Source organism: Seriola dumerili, unplaced genomic scaffold, assembly GCF_002260705.1.
Source record: "Seriola dumerili isolate Sdu_G_001 unplaced genomic scaffold, Sdu_1.0 BDQW01000432.1, whole genome shotgun sequence".
NCBI lineage: Eukaryota > Metazoa > Chordata > Actinopteri > Carangiformes > Carangidae > Seriola > Seriola dumerili.
The window spans coordinates 2,259,867-2,283,718 of record NW_019174687.1 but is presented as its reverse complement, the minus strand read 5'-3'; the positions used below and the strand labels follow the sequence as shown (position 1 = coordinate 2,283,718).

General features: G+C 43.1%; 1 protein-coding gene across 1 annotated transcript in view; it reads left to right on the top strand.

The window, feature by feature from the left end:
- The window catches only part of LOC111233834 (peptidase inhibitor 15-like), a 28,091-nt gene extending 4,738 nt beyond the window's left edge, over nt 1-23,353 (top strand). Inside the window, exons 2-6 of the mRNA XM_022761738.1 lie at nt 10,995-11,224; nt 17,552-17,670; nt 18,110-18,242; nt 20,780-20,895; nt 23,218-23,353. Coding sequence (XP_022617459.1) covers nt 10,995-11,224; nt 17,552-17,670; nt 18,110-18,242; nt 20,780-20,895; nt 23,218-23,353 — 734 coding nt within the window. The remainder of the gene's footprint in view (nt 1-10,994; nt 11,225-17,551; nt 17,671-18,109; nt 18,243-20,779; nt 20,896-23,217) is intronic.
- Nucleotides 23,354-23,852: the final 499 nt, after the last annotated feature.

Below are 23,852 nucleotides of genomic sequence, written 5' to 3'. Positions count from 1 at the left end.
ATTTTGGAGAATGCACTACTTTTGTAAACAGCACCTGATCTGTTATTATTTAATTTGTATTGGTTTGTTTCTCAGTGTTTTACTGCGGGATGTTGCGCATGCGTTTTCTCCGGCATAGACAGTCTTTCATCAACCAATCACTGTGGCTGTGTCAGACATAGCAATGGAGTTGCACTCTTAATTTAAGAATTTTTGCTTTTCCTTACTAAAAAATTGGTCTCAGCGGCTTTGTGAAGAAGACTTTTAAAAAAAACTTTAAAAAAAAAACGTTTAGCCTGATTTAGGAGTACTAGTGGTAAGATAGAATGCTTTGTGAATACTCGCCCTGAGTATCACAAACAATCCAGGATTATCCATTATAAAGATTAAAGGTGAATGTAAACAAAGACAGGAGTGTTTATATTCAGTGTTGTGTGTCCTCGATGTCTAATGAACATGTTGGATAGATTTCCACCAGCAAAACATTTGCATAACAAATGTCTTAAAAAGTCTGCCTGTGTTACTATCTAGCTTGACGCATTAGCTTTGACTCCAATCATTTAAAACTGATTCAGTCACCCAGCGAGTGAATCAGAAATGCAAACACATCTCATCCAGCAGCTCAGCTTTGACTTCATCCAGCTGTCTCTTTTCTCACATGGTCACCCTCGGTAGAGTGCTGCAGGGATGAACCCAGGTTCCCTCTACAAAAAGCCAACGGGATCACCTTCGCTAATGAGCACCACTTTATGATGTTTGAAGCCTAAATACAATCAGCAGAAGTAAAAAGCTAATGTTAGGCTATAAACCAACTACACCATGGTAGTTGCTAAAATGCAACTAATTTCTGGGTAAGGATGCATTCCTGGCCACCACCTGCCACCACTGTCAAAATTCAACAGAGGAGATTTTAAGAGCAGCCTGAAAAAACTAACACCTTGATTTTATTAGTGTCCAGTAGCACCTGCACGTCTCCTGACGTCGTCCCTGCTGATGTCTGGAAGCTCAGCGGTGAACAGTGTTGAATTTTAAAACATCAACTATGAGCTGGTATGATATTTTGCTGATGGGGATCTGTACAGGGTCACATGAGGCTGGAGTCTATTCAAACACAGATTCATACCCAACCAGAGTAAGGTTCAACCCTTGACTGTGTCCTGACCGTGGAAGGTAAAGAGCAGTTGTTTCCTCTCCCTTTAATAAAAGTAGGAAAATACTGGACTATGTTGGGACAAAAAGGAAAACACAGCTGGAGGTGCCAACTTGGCAACAAGTTCCTAATCATCCATCACTGGAGTTTATATGCGAGTCTAGCTGTGAGAGAGAGAGAGCTGCACAGCCACATTCACTCTCAGTGCCGGTCTATCACTCTCTCTCTCTCTCCCTCCGTGCTTTATCAGCTCCAGTGTATCAGCCAGTGAAAACACAGGAGACCTGCGTCACTCTACTTTTATAGAAACAATGACTTCAGCTGTGGGTGGGTACAGGCTCTTTACTATACTGTTACATGCTGTCATGTTGTTAAAGCTGAACACACATCAGTAAAGCTTCTCGTTTCAAAATCAGAGAGACTGGTGTGTTATGACCACCTCTCTGAGCGCACTGTCAACAACACAGTGAAAATGACTGTTCTCACCTATATTCATATATCATACTTTAAATGAGAGCAGCTGATACACACATGACTTCAGTGTGATCTGAGAGGAGCAGCTGGTTCCTCATTATCAGGGGTGTAGGTCTGATGCATTCTTTTGAAATGTTGTATTGCTGCAGGTTGCTGTTCTTGCCAGGGCAGCACTACATGAGGTACACAACACAACACTATCAGAAACACACAACACTATCAGAGAATGTGTATTGGCATTTCAAATTCTCAAAAAATCTTTTCGTCATCTGGGTGGTGGATGTCCCTTATTTTTTCCCGTAAAAAAGACGGCAACTCCAGGCAGGCAGGTAGATGAGCTGAAGGCTTGGGTGTTGGTTCTGGATCTGTAGCATGGAGGCAGGTACAGCTGAGGACAGAGGATACACAGAGTGAGCACAGGGAATAGCTTCAGAAAAACAACAAGGGGAAAAGAAAAAAAGAAAAGAAAAAAATCACCCAAAGGTTTCAGCCAATGGCTACCACATAGGAGTTGGTATAATCTGGCAATGAGCGGATGATCTGCCGGGGTTGTTATACAGAGGTTGATGAAGGTGGATGAGTTTCAGGTGTGCCGCACCGCCCACAGCCAGGTGGCCAGGCCACGCCTCCCTAGGGAATGACAGACAGACAGGGAGAAACACACTAGGAGCAGGGAAAGAGGATAGACAGAGAGGAGGAGGGTGGGGATCCTGTCGTTGCGGCTGGGACTGTGACATTAAGGCTAAGAAACTAGCTAACATTAATTAGTTAAACTGTAATGTAAGGATATAGTGTCACAGCCTGGCCCAATGGCTGGACAACAAAAGGGCAGACAACACAAGTTACTGTATAAAGTTCAAATAATTTATTTAGAAAAGTAGATGAAAATTGGATGTAGGCAGACTCAGAAACAAAAAACAGTAAACAGAGGTGCCTCAGTGGCTCACCTGGTGGAGCACATGCCACATAGGCTTAGCCCTAACCGCAGCGAAATAATTTTAATATCAAAAAAAGTGACAACTTACAAAATACACAAGGAACAGGAACCATAAGCACAAGGCAACACGAGCAACAGAAAGCTGAAGCATGAGGAAACGAGGACAGGTAACACCAGGGACATCAACAGACGAAAGGACACAGACAAAGGGGAGCAGCACTCGCTCCGGGAGCAGCACTCGCTCCAGGCACAGGAGAACGAGAGAATTACATAAGAGGAAGATGTGGAGGGAGACAATGGGGTGGCAGAGACAATGGGCTGAAGTGTGTGTGTGTGTGTGTGTGTGTGTGTGTGTGTGTGTGTGTGTGTGTGCCGGTGTTTCCCCCAAGTACACGGGAGAGGAATGTTAGTGGAGATGGCTACTCAGGGATGTTGGGTATTAGTGAATGCCTGGTGCAGGAAAACTCAACCATCTGTGACTGTTAGGATTGTGTGTGTGTGTGTGTGTGTGTGTGTGTGTGTGTGTGTTGGTCTTGTGTGTGTGTGTGTGTCTGTGTGTGTGTGAGACTAAATACTCAGAAAGAGGGGAGACAATGGCGGACCTGCCAGTTCTGGTGTTCTCTGGTGAATGCCAGTTGTGGGTGCTGGGCTGTGAGAGGTCCCACTAGAGGACGTGGGGCCCTCATGCCACCCTCATGGAGTCTGACAGTTTGGTTAGACACATGTACACCAGTAGCCTGCTGGAGGTCATGTTGTAGGGCTCTGGCAGTGCCCCTCCTGTTCCTCCTGGCACAAAGGAGCAGGTACTGGTCCTGCTGCTGGGTTGATGCCCTTCTCCGGCCCTGTCCAGTAACGGTCGGTCTCCTGGTATCTCGTCCATGCTCTTGAGACTTTGCTGGGAGACACAACAAACCTTCTTGTGACTGCACGTATGGATGTGCCATCCTGGAGGAGCTGGACTACCTGTACAACCTGAGTGGGCTGCAGGTACCGCCTCATGCTAAAGCCATTCCCTTTTTGGGGGTGGTCTTCCTTTTGCCTCTCCATTGCACCTGTTGTTTTTTGAGCAGTGTATTTGTCCTCCCTGTGTAAGTCTACCTTATTTCTGACCTGCTTTTGACCATCATTGCTTTTGATTGGTTTGTCAAAGTACTCTGTAAACTGTTTTTAAAAGATGCTATATAAATAAAGTATTATTATATTAATGTAAGGTGAGTAATTAACTTTAATGTGTGGATTAGTGTTTTCACAGATGCTGTGTTACCTGCAGAGTTTCTGATGAGAGTCTGAACCGTTTTACTGTCATATGAAAGATCTATGACAACAGCCATACTGTATCTTGATAATGAAGTCAGATTTGGCAGAGTGTGTGTGTGGTGGTGATTTTAGTTTTCTAGGAACAGATTGTTGAAACATTTCTGTGAAGGGGACATAAAAGTACAGATGTATGTGAGAGACTGCCTCACATACTGAGCCTGTCTTTATATGGTAGTGAAGGCTCTCTCCTTCTCACACACACATACACACAACACACGCACACAACACACACACCACACACACACACACACACACACAGCCACCGACATCACACACACAAACACAAACATAACTTGAACTGATTTATTAAAAGAATCAAATTGAACACTTACTGCTCTAAGACCACAGAATAATATCCATCACATGGTGTCACTACAAAACAACTTATCTAAGTGAAATCTGGTGTTTATATCAATCACTCCTGTCATTTTCACTCTGTTTATTTTGTAGGAGCTGCCATCATGTAATGACGAACATATAAGGAACTTCAGCCAGTCATATTTCATATTTTCATTTGCGATTGTAGAAAGAGTATTGGAAAACTGTACTCAAGTACTGTTATTTGAAATTTTACTCAAGTAAAAGTAAAATGACTTGTGTTTAAACGTATATATCATATACAAGTGCAAAGTACATCAGTTAAAATGTCTGAGTAAATGTTATTTTAAAGGGGGGAAGAGGAGGGGTAAAAAATATGGTGATAATAATAACATATGATAAAACTATTAAATTATAGAACATCTTCAGGCTGCCAGGTGGATATACATTGTTATTTCATTGCATATCTACGCAGTTCCCAGGTGAGAACAGCACCTAAAGAAACCAATAAGGTCACCACAGTGATAGTGGAAATGAACGTAGGATCCACCATCAGTATTTTAACATTTAGCATTTGCCAGATCCAGCATGTACCTGTTGGTCACTCACCCGGATTCCTCTCCAGACATGTTTTAAACTGTAAAAATCCTCGGCCATGATTCATATGTTGTTTTACATGGTTTTCACACATAGAACTGAAGCTCATCTCCTCTTACTTCCTGATTGAGAAACGTGGATCAGGCCTTATGCTCCGCCCACCACCTGCTTGCTCCAGGTGGACAGGTGAAAGAGCAGAGAGTATCAAGATGGTTAGAGGAGGAAACATCAGAGAGACTCAGCCACATGTTTGAGCCTCAGTCAGACCCAGACTCAGAGGAGGAGTCTGAGACCAGAACCAGAGACTAGCAGACGCATCAGAACGGTTAGCACAGTTAGCATCTTGTATTTGTTCATGTTGTTTGTTAGCTTGTAACTGACAGTTGCTGACACAGTGTTAGTGGTTGTGCTAATGCTAACTCCCTCTCTCTGTACTGACAAGGTTTTAGGTTAATTTAGCCCCGCCCCCATCCCCACAAGTTGACAGGATTGGTTCCTTAGGTTTGTGACGTATGAAACCCTGGCTGTCTCAATCTGTCTTTATGAGACTGTCATTGGTTCACTGCAGTCAAACACTCAGTCATATGGATGTTAACAAGGTTAAACACTGGATTTTCATCAGAGGGTCTTTAATTAATCATAGCTTCATCATGTGACTTCTATTTTCATTGAGTAACGATTTTGACTTTTAAATGTGGCAAAGTAAAATTATTGAGTCAAGAAATACTTAAGTTAGTGAAGTTACTGATTTTTTAAAAAAAATACTCCAAAAAGGACAAGTACACAAAACAACAACGTTGTTACAGTAACAAGAGTAAATGTAACCGGCTACTTTCACCCCTGTTCATAACAGAGCAGACTCTGTGCCATGGTGTGAACAGGTGTGTCCTAAAACCTGAATGACATTTGTCCAAGAAGAAGATGAGTTCAAAGAAAATGACTTGTTCAAGAGTCTTGGATAAAAATGAGAACTCTGAGATCTGGTGGGTCAAACTAACCATGGGAAACACATAAACTGTTAGAAAGCGATGAACACACAGGAGGAGAACAAAGACAATCTGACAAGGAAAGGAAACAGGGAGGTATAGTGGTATATACACGGGGTCGACCCACTGGAACACCAGGGGCAGGAAGGTAATTGGATTCAGGTGTGGCTGATCAAAGGTGAGAGACACATGCGGGCGAAAAACTGAAACAACAGGACAGAACAATCTAAGTTATTGATCAGAGGGTGATTGACCGCACGTTTACAGCAAGATGGGACACAGCCATCGACCAGGAGGCTTTTAATCATAGTCCCCACATAGTCCAGCACTTCCTGAAGTGTATGTAAGGGAACAACTTTAGGATTCATATTTAAGATATGTTTCATAGAGGACAGAGAGAAAGGTTCAAGTTTGCTTTCAGTACATGTATGTTCTGATGCGTCCGTGCCACTTATTCCAAATATTATTGTAAAATATTGAGAAATATATTATTGCAGCAAAACTAAAACCTCTCTGTGTCTCTGTATTTCCTGCCATGACAGATAAAATATGTTTGGACTTTTTCCTGAAATAAAAAATGTCCTGACAGCTCTGATAGAGATCAAAACTCATCCAGTGGAATCTGTGTGTTACAGGTCACCTGTCTGAAGACAAACACTGAATGTGCCCAGTGGTTTGGGGTGCATACTACATGGGCATTTGCTTCATGTCATTCCCCCACTCTCAATCTCTGCGCTTCCTGTCTCTCTTCCTTGCCAGTAAAGGGACAAAACCGTGCTCAGAGACCAGGTTTAACATGAAACTCTTCAGTGTTTTGATGGAGGAGACCTCTGCTGATAATTTGGCTGTGGTTATAACACCTCCTGAATAACTGAAGGGATCCAAACCAGCACAAGCTGATGGCAACTGCAGCAAGGCTGGTGAAGACAACATCTCCCATGATCCAACGCTACTTCACAACGTCACCCCCACGGGCAGAAACTTACATGTGTAATAACCTACTTCCCCCATGATCCTGCTCAACACCTGGTGCTAGATTTATTATAATAATGATTATTATTATCAGTATATATAATGTTGTGATTTGGCGCTATAAAAAAATTGACTTGACATTTAAGTATTAAATCCACTGCAAGAAAAGGAGCCATAATTCTACAGTTAGCTGTGTGAAATCAATAGTTTGACGTTTGATTAACAACGATCTAATCTCAGTTTAAATTGTGGCTTGCTCTTCTTTGGCATGGCTTTTACTAGGGTGGTGGGCATGAACTAGTATAAAGGTGGGGGTCTTGAGCGGGTGGTTGAGCAGACAGAGTGAAGCTCAGTCAGGATGGCTGGACGTCGAGGGTGGAGCTCAGTTCCAGAGGGCTGATCTGAATTGATCTATTTATTCATTTTTAATCGAGTTATTAATTTGGTAAAGAATCATCACATCTGAAAACAAAACTGAGTCATTGTTTCCTGTTTTATCTTTTATTTACACACCTCTACTGTACTGAGCAAGGACTGACTGAACCACTACATAAAGAGCTATTTGTAAGCTGCACCAGCCCCCCACCCCCACTCCCACTGGACGACAGCAGCATTTGGGGAGTACAGAGTCTACAGCTCTGAATCTCTCTGCTTTAATTTCTGCTCTTTCCAAGAAACTCTGGATCTGACAGCAGCCTCTGGACCAGGACCTGGATAATGAACCACAGTCCTGAGCTGGATCAGCTCTCCTGATTTGGCAGCAAAGAAGCTTTCTTAAAAAAAATAAACACACTACGTCATGTTCACCTTCGGTATCCCACTCCAACACTAAAGAAGGGCACGAGGGGTTTAAAGGACCAAACCAGAGTCTTACAACAGAACTCTGCCCTTGTTAGATAGAAAAGATAGGAAGTCTGTTGTCATAAGATTAAATTAAATTAAATTCACTGTTAAAAAAAACACATATTTGACACTTTAACTGTCACCTAAAATAGACTTTCTGAAGCTGAATTTCAGATTAAACAAATAATAAATAATAATATATAGTAATAAATAATGGATTTCTTTGTATTCGGTTTCATTTTAATACTTTTGTGTCAGTGCGCATCAGATCAGTTAATCCTCATCTTAGTGGGGTCAGTTCTAACCTGAAGAAGAAAACAAGATCGTTGAAGACACCTCCAGACTCACCCTCTTCCACAAGGATCTACTGATCTTCAAGTGTACTGTTTGAAAAAGACAAGTTCAGTGAGTCCACTGTATCTGTCACTGCCTTGGAAAATGATTCATGAGTATGTTCTCTGTGGTTAAAGGTTTGGTTTCGTTTAGGCAACGAAAAACACTGAGTCAAGGTTTTGGGACAGACAGGGTCTACTGTTGGAAAGACACTCTCGTCTCCAGTGTCAGAATCAAACATGTTGACCTCCCTGACCCCCTCTCCACTCATGTCCTTACACCTGCTGATACACAAGGATGGTTCCAAGCATTTCCTGGAAGTTGACTTCCTACAAGAATGACAGAGACAGAGCCCTCTAGTGGGCGTACAGTGTCACCACCCCTGTCTGTCTTCAGAGCGATGTTGTGTCACACAGTGAGGAGGTTGGAGTGGACAGAGAGGTCAACACAATGTCAGACTTAAAGACAGCAAACAGCTGTTTCCCTCCTGTTTCCTGCTGACAGTCAGTCTGGGTTTCTATTAACCATGACCATGATTGTTCCAAGACCTGAACCCTGTGGTTGTGATTGTAACTATTACGATGACGGTCCCCCAACCTTAATAAGGTTGTAGTTTCAATCCAAACCAGTTTGTTTTCTAACTTTAACTGAGTGTATTTAGTCTCTTTTACACAGGACATGACAGAACTGCTCATGGTTTACACTTTATATAACATTTCCAGCCATTTTACCGTAGGATCTGTTCATAAGGTTCATCATAGTAACAATTTATTTGTAGAGCACATTTAAAAACAGCAGACAGCTGACCAAAGTGCTGCACAAGATCAAGAATAAATACAATCAACACAGGAGACAACAGAACAGACAAACAAACGCTAATACGAACAAATATGTTCGGAGCCAAGATTTGAAAGAGTCGATGGATCTAGATCTGGATCAGACTGACATGGGCAGGGTCTTCTGTAGTCTGGGGGCCATGACTGAGAAAGCTCGGTCACCTCTGGGTTTAAAGTCAGTGCGAGGGACTGTCGGGGAGGCACATGTCTGACAGTCAGAGGGCCTGGATGTGGTCTATGGGCTCAGTGGGTCTGTGATGTAAGGAGGGGTTAATTCATTGAGGGCTTTAAAAGCAAACAGTAGAACCTCACAATCTACACAGCATTGTGTAAGTCACTAATAAATTGATACTGAACTATCTGATGTTACAGCACACTACCACTTGTGAGTGACTCCAGCATCATTTAACTGTTTTGTGGTTCTGTTCAGACTCAGGGCTGCTCTTGGTTCAGGTTAAAGATCCTGGTCTGGTTTAATACAGAACAAGTTTACAGTGACTTCAGACACAACATATTTCCTTTCACTTACATCTTTCCCTAACCTTTTAAATCCCTGCATGCTTTGGCTCTTTTATATTGATGATCTTTTATCACCTGGTTCTGCACCAAGGCCTCACAGGTCTGGAGCCAAATGCTGATAAGTTAAAAGAGCTCACAAATAGGTCTTCCTTTAACCAAATAGGACATCCAGAAGATGGCTTGTGATTATGACAAAGCCAGTAAATGCAGTGGTTTTCTGAGGTTCCATTGGTTCAAACAATTGATGAAAAGGAACCTCTGACCTCATGGTGAAAAAACCTTAAGTGGTTTAAGCAGCATAAGGCTCTTCTCCATGACCTGTAAATCACAGATGTGCCTACACATATCTGGAATCGTGATGAATTTGGGCTGCAAGAACAGTTCTGCTCAAACTGGATACAGCCTGGACATCTAATCCCTGATGAGGTGCCACAGCAGAGAGAGCTCCACCAGCTGAACGGTCTCCAGCAGGAGGTCCTGGTCAACAACCTGAGGGAGGCCCAACTCTCTTCAAATGGACATCAGTGCTGAGATGGAGATTAGCACATTACAGGAAGTAGACCAGATGATGACATCTTAAGTGCTTCACCCCGGATGGGGAATACATCTGCGATCCAGAGAGTGTTGAGCAGCCATCAGTTACATGATACCTGATGATGATACCTATGTGATGTCAGAGATTAGTAATCATATCATGACTTTTGTGATGGGTTAGGGTTAAGATTCATTGCTGTTAATTTTATGTGAATTGTCGGTCTAATCAATCTTCTCTTAATCCTCCTTTCTCAGATTTTCCTTTTGCTTTTTTTTTTCATCATTGTTCACAAAGTCACTGATGTCATTCAAGGAACTCATTCAACCAGGGAGTTTACTGGAAAACAAACACATGAACATCCCTGTGAATCCTACAAAACATCTTATGGAGACCCCAGAGATCCCAAGAAGACCCCAGAGGACTGGATCTGCTTTGTAGGATGTGGGGCTCGGTTCCATGAGGAAGATCCTGGTGATGTGGTGTGGGCCTTGTTTGCAGAGTCTGTTTAGATTTCATATTCAGTTTGTTAAGTTAATTCACGGGCTGTTTTCAAATGGGATGACAGGAAAACTGGCTGATTTTTTATTGAATAGTTTGGTTCATTAATGATTTAATGACTTGACATAAAATAATTTAACCAATAAAAAACACAAATAAAATATGAAATATAACTGTGGCTTTGTGTTTTTCTTTTTAACCGTCAGTGACTGTGGCATTGCACCTGAACATATCATCAGAGTGATGTAGGGGGTCTCCATGTGTTTCTAAAGTATTTTACTTGTCAAAATATTGGAGATAATAGAGATAACAAATTATAACACAACAGTCAGGACAGTCTCTACAGGATTTATGTGATTTACTAATCTACCATAAAGTTTCCTAAATGACCTGACGTCACCTCTGAGTAATGCCATGTTATTACATTTTTATTTTCTCCTCCTCCTGAATTAACCTCAGTCCAATGTGTTTTATTTTGAAAGACAGTGGGGGCAGGCTGAACCCGTTCACCTTTCAGAGATCCTCACCACAGTACAGAGCATCTCCTCAGCCTCATTACTGCTCGTGCTCCTGGACCTGCTCCTGGACCTGGACCTGGACCTGGACCTGGACCATCACAGACAAACAATTATTTTCTTTTACCTGACGAGGTGTTTCAAAGGAGTAAACATGAGAGACGTTTATTTTCTGTCTTGCGCAGTCCTGCTGTGTGGAGTCAGCGGGCGGGTTGTAAACTCCACCGGGTCCCCGCAGCTACAACACCAGTCCGGCTCTGGTTCCACTCCTGTGATGAAACCGGACTCGTCGCCCGGGGTCCGCAGAGCGCGGCGGAAACGGTTCATCACTCAGAGGGACATGGTGGCCATCCTGGATTATCACAACCAAGTCAGAGCCAGCGTCTTCCCGCCCGCTGCCAACATGGAGTACATGGTAAACTTCACAGCATTGTTAGGTGAAAGGTAAAAAGGTAAAAAAAAAAAAAAGTACCTTATCAGTGATTGTTTACTCCAAATGTATAAATTATATTAAATATATTTTCCTTTACACTAGAAAATTCCGCGTTGAATATTAGTTATAAGAGTTAGTAATTACACTTCCCCACTCATAACACTGGGTGGCGTGTTTTTGCTCTGCTTTTCTAACAGCAACATTAAGCTCCTGTTGATTAACATGTTGATCTTCATCACACATGGCCACTCTGCTGATGTGCTTGGCCTGCAGTTTCCTTGTAGATGACTGCTATGGAATATTTTTTTTATTTTTATTTTATTTTATTTTATTTTATTTTATTTATATAAATATGTGCCAACTGTAAAATAATCAATGACATGAAATAAATAGTTTAAAACATTAATGTAGCATGAATTTGTGAAATAAATAGTAAAATAGATAAAAAGTTTCTCTAAACAAGATTTTAACAATAACACAGCAGCAAACAACTATTGTCCATGTATAGATATAGTGGCGTAATGGTGTCCTGAGCAGAGAACGAAACCATACCCCCTCTGTGTGTGATGTAAGGCAGGTTTCTCTGGTCTTTGTTTTGGTAGCTGGTCTGGCAGCGCATGCATGTTAGTGCACATACGTGTGCATGTTAGTGCGTGTGAGTCCCTCCTGTTAAACCGTTGGTACTATAAACACATAGGCTCCGCCCACAGGTGAGATGACTCAGTGCAGTGTGTAGCGTTCAGGGTAAAGTGATTTTCCAGAATTTCAGTCACTGAAGAAGAAACCACGTTTTCTGGACTGAGGACTACCGGGCCAAATCCTGGTCGACCAGTGGACTGTCAAAACATCCAAAAAGTTTTTAAAGTCTTTACCTGCTCTATAAGTTTCATTTGTGTGGCCAGTCCCAGTGGATCAGTCCAAGGCTGAATTTCTTTCCTGGTCTGACCATGGAACCGATACTGGTCTGGTTTCCTGGGAGGAGAACCCTACGACTGGCTAAAGGGTCCAGCTGGACTCTAAACTGATTTTTTTCTACTCCACCGTGTGTCAGTCACTTGATACTACGTAATGTTGCATGTCTGTTTTCATTAGTGACGGCTACAGTATACATGATATCGTTAGCTAACTTGCTGTTAGCGATGTTATAAATGTGTTCGACAAATGTTGCTATGGCTAACTAGCTTACTGTCAGCGTTAATGAGGAGCATATCACAGCAATGCTAGCGTGGGCTAATAGTTGTTTCTGGATGGTTTTTTTGTTGGCTCTCATGTTCACAGGGAACTTTGCTCATTCGAGCTTGTTGTCATGGGCGCTTCCAAAGCAAAAACAGCTGGCTGTGGACACAGGCCCTGGATCAGCCCACAGACAGCACCGTCACCATCATCCCTCCAAACAAACTATTTATCATCAGACGTTAGGAGGACAGTTTGGTTCTCTGCCTGTTGGAGGATGTTTGAACAGATTCATCTCTTTTCCTGATGTTTGAAGAACATGTTCTTTTCTGTTTCATCTCCTCCTCTGGTTCTTCACATTTTACAACTTTACAGCTGCACTAACTGCAGCTTCTGGATACAGGCACCTCTGAGTAACTGCTGCAACGCTTCTTTTAGTTTTATTGCATTTAGAAAAGTCTTGTGTGTTTGTTTGTTTGTTTATTTTTTTGATAGGAACAATGCAATTTAACATATTTTCAAAACAGGGCATGAAACTAATGAGTTGCACAAAGAGTTTATAGCTGTTGCTAATTCTCGACTCCTGCCCCCAGTTGGGCTTTTACATGTAATTAAATGTAATTAAACCAGTCAATAGCAAAAACAACACAACTGATAATATCCTACAGTTAGCTAAAAATATGTGAGACAACAACAAAACAACAAGCTACAAACAGTCAAACAAAGATAATTAACAATAGTCCTCTGCTTTGCTTTTAGCACTCACCCTTTGTTGTAAAGGAATTTATGTCTGGAGTTAATTTCATTTCAGTTAGTGATGTGTTCCAGGGTTGACAGCCCTTTATGGGATGTAACTTATTCTAAGAGATCTACGTGGAACTGGTGCCAACCCCCACTAGAAGGTTAGTGTGCAGTAACAGCAATAATAGTAATTACAGTCGGGTCTGCTGAGCATCTCTGAGCACATCTCTCAGTCTGAAGGACGATGAAGTCCTGAGCTGTGAGCAGCAGAGCCCAGAGCAGCGTAGATTGATCCATCAACCCACGGTTTCTGGTTCTGAAGTGACTTCTGACGGCTCACTGAGATCAGAGCTGACAGGAACCTATCACCTGCACCATAGCCTCTGATAGGGCAGTCCATCACCTGACCTTGCCCATCACCACAGCTCCCTCTACCTCCCTTTGGTTGTATTTCCTTTTGACGAACATTGCATCATGGTCTGACTTACTGCATTGTAGGGGGAATCAGTCCCTCCAGAATGTCATAATGTCGCAATCCCAATAATTAATGCAAATTGAACCATTCTGAGCAACTTTGCATTTCTGTCCAATCACTGCAACTTTTCCGCAAATTTGACCAATCGTCATAGTTTCTCGCCAGTTGAACCAATCACACCAGTCCCTGCACAAAACCTTGATGTCACCGAACTCACTTCCTTGTTCCTGGTTTTGAAGCATACTGAAGCTGCAGACATGTGTGACATGAACGTCTCACATTTACCAACAAACACCACTGTCAAAGACCGTGAAAAGCAATCCGCCGATGTTCTGCAGGAAAGTGGGATTAAATTGTTTTGTACTCCGATCAACATTGTGGTGGAGCACAAACGAAAGTTATTGATTGAATGAACAAACACTTTTCCACCACAAAACACACCTGGAGAATGGCTGAGACGTGTGGACAACGACAAGACAAATGAACCTGACAGAGGCTGTTGCATCCAGATCTGTTGCAAGTGCTGGAAAAGTCAAGGTGAGTTAGATTAAATATGCAGAGTTAGTTGTAATTTTAGTGTAGCAGAAAGTACGAAGTGATAGAGTTGGTGTTGATAAACAGTGTGTGTGTGTGCGTGTGTGTGTTTGAGTGACAGAGATATAGAAAATAGTTTGGGATAAAAAAATCTCAAGGGAATAAAAAGTCTCAAATGTTTAAATGTGTATTGAAAATATCAAGTTGATGTGTAGTAAAATCAGACATGGATAGCGTGTGTGTGTTACAGAGAGAGAGAGGAGGGCGTGAAAATCATTGAATGTAAATAAGCTCCAACAATATCTTGTACTAGATAGGCTCACTGTGGGGTGGGGGGATTTTTCTCACTTACTGTGATTGCATGTCAACGTGATACTATATTTCTCTTTTCTTTTTCCCTATAAGATTTGTGAAGATTGGGTCATCACCTGCGCTGTGGTCAACGGTCCACTCAGTGAGAGTCCGGAGGTTCTGTTCACTTTCTTGCCCCTAGTAATAGTAATCAGAAGAAAACAGGGATTTGCATTGTTCTGGATGTCTATCAACTTCAATTGAAAGAAGCTGTTTGGTTTTATGAGCATATGTAGACGAAGGTGCTGAGATAAGAAGTTTGATATTGGTTTTACTATTAAGTTGTGTGCTCTTAAGTTTTTGAAATGGCTCAGTTTTCACTTTTTATTTATTTATTTATTTTCTAATTTCATTTTTAAATTTTGTCACAGGTACTAAAAACAGATTTCTCATTGATGTCAACATTGATGTTTCATGATGAAGATGAATATGTATTTTATAATTTTCGCTTGCTATTTGACAGAGTTTGAGCTTGAAAAAAGATTTTGCTGTTTTGTGGAATACCTCCAAGGTGCACTTTTTCATTCACAAATAAAGATTATTTTGTTAGAATCTTTGTAATTCTGGACCTTTTTGGTTGCTTAGAACATTCAGAACAGGGTGGATTTATTCTCACTGGAACAAGTTGCCTTCAATTTTTAATGAATTATACAAAAAAGTCAGTGACAATTTTTTATCAATTTTTATTTGCTCCCACAGTTTCATTGCAAAAACACCCTCTAAAGATGTCGCAACATGCATCTCAATTAAAAAAAAAAATCTGTCGTGAAACCCTCCTTGAAAGGTCCAGACTCTCACTCCTCTGGTAGGATATAAGCTGTGTCCCAGTTCAGGGGTCTCATCATTCAGAGGTTGTATTTGAGGACCAGTTGCATCACAGCAGCGTGGCTAGACTGTCCTATTTGGATTGTGGATCCTTTGTGGTCCAATCTATCCCAAGATTCATTGCCCGGAGGTAATGACAACAATATTGCAACAAATACACAGACAGAGAGCTGAGACCGGCTGGCTGCAGGCAGTGAAGAGGGTAATGAATTTGTCAAGGGATGATGTTGACGTGGGAGCAAAGTCAGGCAGAAAGCCGAAAGGTTACTGAAGTACCAACAGATAGGTGAGGTGAGAACGGAGGTCACTTGACCTCACAGACAGATGCGCACAAATTAGGACAGGCAAACAAAAAGCAGAGCAAGACATGGTACACAACAGAGAGACAGGATACTGAACCTGAAGCACAGGACAAAATGAATGGTCATCAAAAATCTGAAAGAACAAGACCAGAGTCCAAAACAACAGCCGGCCATATCGCAATACCACTGTGGGTGACTGAACGATCCGGTGAAGAATGGTGAGATGTACCAGCCCTTTTCTACTGCAGCAGGATGTGGTGTTGCTCCAGAGATCCAGAGAACAGACTGGTGACAACAAACAAGAGAGGGAAGGGAATGCAGCAGAGAACAGAAGGAAAACAGGGCCAACAGGACCATGATAGAAGTTTGACAGAACTTTTTAAGGCATCTATAACTGATATTTTTATGATATCAAAATCTTAAACAAGGTGACACTGTGAAAGGGGGTCGCTTTTTTGAATGCTAGAGAATTATCACTTGAATCTGCAGCTTTTAACTGCAACTGTCTGGCCCACAACTGTGATCCACTCTCTCTGCCCTCATTATGTTGTATTTGGCCACAGAAGGCAGCTGTTCTCAGAGAAACGGCTCTGAAACATCACTGTCCACTGGCAAACAGACAGACAGAGCTATAGCCTCTAAAAGGCCAGATGTTTCCCTCTGGAGTAGAGAGTCATCTGAAACAGAGCTAAAAGAGGATGAATAAAATCAACATAAAAGGTGATGATATGTTAGTTTGCCTTGCCAAAATCCCAGTCAGTGTTTGGGCACTGCGCTGCACTGATGGCCTGTGGTTGGAGGCACACAGCAGGGATGACAGTCAAAGGGAACTCCCACAGAACAAGAGCATGAAATCATCACAATCTTAAAGCCAGGAGAGCTGGAAGAGTTTTAATGTCTCTGGGATTACACCAATTATTCTTAGTCGCTAGAAAGACCCATGGACCTGCCAGACTGCTCTGTCCACAGAGAAAACAGAGGAGGACTCATCCATCTTGCTCTTCAAAGACTGAACACCCACACAGAGGATTCTGGACAGGGGTGGATGATGGACTTTGGCTCTCAGTCTGTTCCAAACACCAGCTCGTCCTCCCTCATGTTTCAGACGTGGTCCCTCTGTAACTCCTGCCAAAATCAGAGAATGTGGGTGGAGCGGGTCGTACATTGATGGCCAGGTTGATGTGTCCTTGAGCAAGCGCTTTGCCTGTTGAGGTAGAAATGTTCAGTCAATCCATTTTCCATCAGTGACGACTATGTCTGATTGACATACAAAAAACTGGAAAACTGGTGAGTTGAGTCAAATATTCAGCAGAGAGCTGCAGTCGTGTCTACTTCTGGCACAAATAATTAGTGGATGAAGAAACAACAACTACACGAAAACAAAAATAATTTAATGCTTGATATGATTAAATATGACTCTGCAAGACTGGTGGAATTACTCTCTAAACAGGACAAGGGTCATGTTCCAGATTACTTGCTTATTGAATGTCTTATGGTACATTTGCATTGTACCGCCCTAATATGCGTCACCTGTTATCAATCGACCAACTCTCTCTCTCTCTCTCTCTCTTGCACACACTAGTCATTAGGGCCAACAAACTAACAAGCTAGCTAAATCACAACAAAAATGTTAGCAGGCAGCTGAAGCTCTGCCGCTAATTCCTGCTAACGTTTCTCTGGTGCATCATTTGTGACAGGAGGAGGAGGCAGGTTTGCTGTTGCCACAGCTCTCAGATTTCATTCACTTCATTTTATTTTTCTTTTGTTTCCACACTGAAACTGCTATTGTGAGCAGACGTGGAGAACATTGCCTTCCCGCTATTACTTATGTCTTATCTCCTGAAAAGTTCTGGAGCTTGTTTTTTCACAGCAGCTGTGACTGTCTCTTCTCGACTCTCTTTCCAACAGGTGTGGGACAACAACCTGGCCAGGACGGCTGAGGCCTGGGCTGCTACATGTGTGTGGGCACATGGTCCAGCTTACCTGCTGCAGTTCTATGGACAGAACCTGTCAGTCAGGACGGGGGGGTGAGTACTGCACACACACACACACACACACACACACGCACGCACACACACACACACAGAGGAAGGATTTTACCTGAAAGTCCAGCTAGTTTGACCTTTTTTAATTTCAGTGTTTAAGTGTTGAGATGATGACTGGACAATAAAATGATTCACCACGAGCCAGAATAGGATCAATAAACCCATGAGAACCTCTTAAATATGTTCATTAATGAAAGAACAGAAGGGACATGAGCAATTAAAACAACTAATGTCGAATTAGTTTGTCAAGCCCACCTGTACTGTAAGTCTGATGTCCTCAGGCTGATATTTTAGATATTACAGGATATTATGGGCTGTATGTTTTTTTATGAATGAGCCTGGATGCACCTGGAACAGAAAAGAAGAAGAACAAGCAGACAGGATGAATCTCTCCTCCTCAGAACCATCTCTGTCACCACAGGTATCAGTCCATCCTGCAGCTGCTCAAACCCTGGTATGATGAGGTCAACGACTACGTGTTCCCCTACCCCCGCCTCTGCAATCCCAGCTGCCCCCTGCTCTGCTACGGGCCCATGTGTACACACTACACACAGGTGAGGAGGGTCGTCATCACTGCTCTTTGAGCTATGTGTGTGTGTGTGTGTGTGTGTGTGTGTGTGTAATTTTCCTACTATTACTTAATATAACTATTATCTCTCTTACTATACATCAAACGAGACAATGAGATTTCAGCATGGTTTTCTTCAGTCTGACACAGATTTGCATTTGGCAGATTAAAGTAACAGTCATGTTTTGTTTACACGGGCTTTAGCTGAGTATTGCAGAAAGCACACTGCACCGACAGCAGCCTGTTATTAAGTTAGTGACAGAATTAACATTAATTAGTGATGAACCACCAGTCACGTTAGAGAGAAGCTGCTCACTGAAGGTTTGATCTCTCTGCTCATTAGAGAGGAGAGAGAACAGACTGGTTTCCATCAGAGTCAGTCACATTCGTACTCTCTATATTTCACTTACGTATGTGAACCCTTTGGAATGAGCTGGTTTTCTGAATTGATTGGTCAGAAAGTGTGATCTGATCTGAGATCTTTGTTGTGAGGCCTGGTTCACATCAGCTGGTTCTTGTGAATAACAAACTCAGAGGGCTCTATCTTACAACCGGAGTGTCTTTGCTTGTTTTAGACCGACACAGTCGTTTTCCCGTCCAGTGCCCACGTTGTTGTAGCAAAAACACTTGCTCTCATCTGTGCACCCATGGGCATGCTGCACCACCTGCACCACCATAACACACAACCTGCACCACCATAACACCTGCACCACCATAACACACCACCTGCACCACCATAACATACCACCTGCACCAACACAACACCTGCACCACCATAACACCTGCACCACCACAACACCTGCACCACCTGTACCACCATAACACCTGCACCACCAAAACACCTGCACCACCTTAACACAACACCTGCCCCACCACACCACCTGCGTGGTGTGTTATGGTGCTGCAGGTGTTATGGTGGTGCAGGTGGTGTGTTATGGTGGTGCAGATGTTATGGTGGTGCAGGTGCTGTGGTGGTGCAGGTGTTATGGTGGTGCAGGTGTTGTGTTGGTGCAGACCACCTGCACCACCACAACACACCACCTGCAACACCACAACACCTGCACCACCATAACACCTGCACCACCATAACACCTGCACCATCACAGCACCTGCACCACCATAACACCTGCACCATCACAACACCTGCACCACCATAACATCTGCACCACCATAACACACCACCAAAACACCTGCACCACCACAACACAACACCAAAACACCACAACACCTGCACCTTTTTTTCTACATTAGTTGAACAGCTTTATGGACACTGTGTTCTGTGTCTGATTGAATGTCAGTCTGATGGTGTTGTTAGAAAACACCTGCACCACCTTAACACAACACCTGCCCCACCACACCACCTGCGTGGTGTGTTATGGTGCTGCAGGTGTTATGGTGGTGCAGGTGGTGTGTTATGGTGGTGCAGATGTTATGGTGGTGCAGGTGCTGTGGTGGTGCAGGTGTTATGGTGGTGCAGGTGTTGTGTTTGTGCAGACCACCTGCACCACCACAGCACACCACCTGCAACACCACAACACCTGCACCACAACAACACCTGCACCACCATAACACAACAACTGCACCACCACAACACCTGCACAACCCTAACACACCACCTGCACCACCATAACATACCACCTGCACCAACACAACACCTGCACCACCATAACACCTGCACCACCACAGCAACTGCACCACCATAACATTTGCACCACCATAACACACTAGCAAAACACCTGCACCACCACAACACCTGCACCACCACAACACACCACCTGCACCACCATAACACCTGCACCACCATAACACACCACCTGCACCACCATAACACCTGCACCACCATAACACCTGCACCATCACAGCACCTGCACCACCATAACACACCACCAAAACACCTGCACCACCACAACACCTGCACCACCACAACACAACACCAAAACACCACAACACCTGCACCACCATAACACCTGCACAACCACACCACCTGCCCCACCACACCACCTGCACCACCAGACCACCTGCACCACCACAACACACAACCTGCAACATCACAACACCTGCACCACAACAACACCTTCACCACCACAAGACCTGCACCACCACAACACACCACCTGCACCACCATAACACCTGCACAACCACCCCACCTGCCCCACCACACCACCTGCACCACCAGACCCCCTGCACCACCACAACACACCACCTGCACCACCATAACACCTGCACAACCACCCCACCTGCCCCACCACACCACCTGCACCACCAGACCCCCTGCACCACCACAACACACCACCTGCACCACCATAACACCTGCACAACCACCCCACCTGCCCCACCACACCACCTGTACCACCAGACCACCTGCACCACCACAACACACCACCTGCACCACCTTACCTAGTTTTTTTCTACATTAGTTTGAACAGCTTTATGGACACTGTGGGTCTGTTGTCTGATTGAATGTCAGTCTGATGGTGTGTTAGAGGACTCTGTAAACACCTGTGTGGTTGCTGTGTGTTTCAGATGGTGTGGGCCTCCACCAGCAGAGTGGGCTGTGCAGTGCAGACCTGCTACAACATGTTTGTGTGGGGAGTTCTGTGGACTGAAGCCACCTTCCTCGTCTGCAACTACTCACCCAAGTGAGTTGACCCTGTATGTGTCCGTCTGTGGGTCATGTCAAACTAACACAAAGGATGCAATTTCAAAATGTACTCCCTCTACACAATGAACAACTATTCCAGTCTCACAAGGAACACACTTTGTTTTACTGCAAAGAAATAAAATTGTCTGTATTTTTAAAGATTTTCAACAAGTAACCCCAAATCCCACAATCATAAATTCATAAAACCAAAAAAAATGAACAATCAAACTCAAAATTCCACTTTGGGTTTTGTTTTTAGTTATTTTCAGTCCAGGAAAAAAAACAACAACCTTTAATTTAAGTTGGTTTTGATAAGTAAAGGTTTAGTTCAGTTCAGTTCACAAACAGAAAAAACCTCAAGCCAAAAAAGAAAATAAAGGAAAAGCAAGTGATCCAGTCTGGGAATTTGCTGGGTCGTGGAATGTGGATTATCGGTGAGCATGTAGAGGTAGTTAGGATGGCTGTCAATGGTGCGGTGGATGAAGATCAGTAAGGGATTTAACGGCCTCACTTGTGTCTACTGCAATGAGCGTGTTGCTCCGTGTGATTCCTGCTGATCTGCTCTCACTCCCTCCTCAAAACTGAATGAGGAGATGGAGGGAAGTGTCCGTGGGTGAGCAAACAGGTGAGCGCCCTGTGCTGGACGATGTTTCCGGGCTGTGTTTGACTCTTCCTCGTCTATTTCACATCCCTCCTCCTCCTCGTTATGATCAAATATATGATCAAGATCTTTTTGAGTTGTGATCTTTTGGTCATGTTGACACCTCCAGATGCTGCCTCAGAGTGAGATGTAGGTCAGGCCTCAAACAGGTTGTAGTTATAGCTGTTTCTGTGGCTCCTCGCCCACAGACAAATGGTGGTGGTGGGCAAAAAATCTTCTGTGATTACAGTGAAACCTGTGGAAGACAAAGTTTAGAGTGCTTGTTGAAGAGAGATCACTGCAGCTGCAGGTGACAGTGATGTCAGCTTTACATTTCAGCTAATTTCACTCATGTACAACTAGCAGCAGGATAATATTTTATGTACAGATTGTGACTGAAACAAAATCCAGCATTGTATTACAATCAGCTGGTAATGGGTCTAATATTTACTGAACAGAGATGTCCTGCTGTGATCTCTGCTTCTGTCCACTCTCAGATTCAGATTCAGGCTCGATCATGTTTGGATGGATCAGTTTCACAAGTTTCCATTTCCAATCAATTATATTCCGTTAGTCTTAGTAACTAGTTACTTAGTTCTACAGTTTGTTTTCAGAACCTGTACACCTGTAAGAGCATAGATGCTGCTCACAAGGGCAATGCAACCAGGGGTGGAGGCTCATCGAAGGCCACAGTCTGAACAGGTGATGAGTTTGAATCCTCCAGTGACTCTTTTTTTTTTCTTTTTTCTCTCGCATCAATTTCAATAAAGCAATGTCTCAGACTACAGGGATCTCTGTTAATTCCCCATCACGAAGCAGAACAGGCTTTATATAGACACACAGCTGATACTGATCTACATGATTGAGAGTCAAACTGCCCCCAGGCTGAACCAATCAGAGCAGAGCTGGACAACACAGTCTGATCCTACCACATGGGGGATGGGGCATGCCTCCATAGAAAGGAGGAAAAGGCCAAAGGTCAATGTGTTATAGACACACATGAAATACAACACATCAAAAGACAAGTCAAATATAAATCATGAGTCACATAAGTCATCCAAAACAGAATGATCATGAAAACTACTAGATGGAAAAATACATAGAAAAGTTGAGAAAGTTACTGTAGAGAACTAGATTCACTTCCTAGTGGCTGTCTGCCTCCTCCACTCAGACTAGTTTCATGTTACATCCTGTTTATCCAGGTCACACTGACCTTGTGAGGTCACACTGACCTTGACCTTTGACCTTTGACCATCAAAGTCTAATCAGTTCGTCATTGAGTCGCAGTGAACACTTTTAACAAATTAGATGAAAGTCCCTCAAGGCGTTACGAAAATATTGTGTTCACAAGGCCAAAACTTTTGACCACAAAAATCTAATCAGTTCATCCTTGAGTCCAAGTGAATGTTTGTGCCAAATCTGAAGAAGTTTCATTAAGGTGTTACTGAGATATCGTGTCCACGAGAATGGGACGGACAGACGTACATACGGACAGACAGATGAAAACAAACTTTCAAAAAGAGAGGGCAGTCATGAAGCCAGTCAGTAACTCTGTCTGGGCTCATGTGCCTGAATCTATATTGAAGACCAGGCATACATAAGTGTGTGTTTGGAAAATGAATTTATTTTGTGAGAATGATTCCACTTTGCAGATAATGTTGTTTGTGTTTTCCTGCGCAGAGGAAACTGGATCGGAGAGGCTCCGTACAGAGTGGGGGTTCCCTGTTCAGCCTGTCCATCCAGCTATGGAGGAGCCTGCAGCAACAACATGTGCTTTCCTCCTGTGCAGTCCAACTACATGTACTGGTTCAAATAAAGGAGGAAGATGCTGCTTATGGTTGGAAGATGTATTATAATACATTGTATCAGTATACTGATTGTTCACTCCTCATTTTATACATAAATTGTGACACATTTATAGTTTGAATGTCCTTTTAAGGGGAAAAATTCACAGGTGCAACCATGTACTGTATACACTTGCACAGTAAATTAATATTGAGCTGTAATTAAAAGACAATTTACAAACTCCTGGTACTGATAGCAACTCAATTATTGATACAGCAGCAGTTTTAAAGGTCCATATTTTGATTGATTTTGATCCATAAGAAGATATATTTGTGGTTTTAAGAACCAAAAACCATCTCACTGTAGTTTTACATCTCCTCTCTCAGGCTTCTCTCTGGAGCTCTAATGACAACAGGTCAGTGAGCCAATCAGAAGAGAGGAGGCTCTGATCCTCTCTTCTGGTTGGCTCACTGTTTTCTGAGTGATCCAATAAAAATATAGCAGATTTCAGGAAAACACTCCGAGAAACC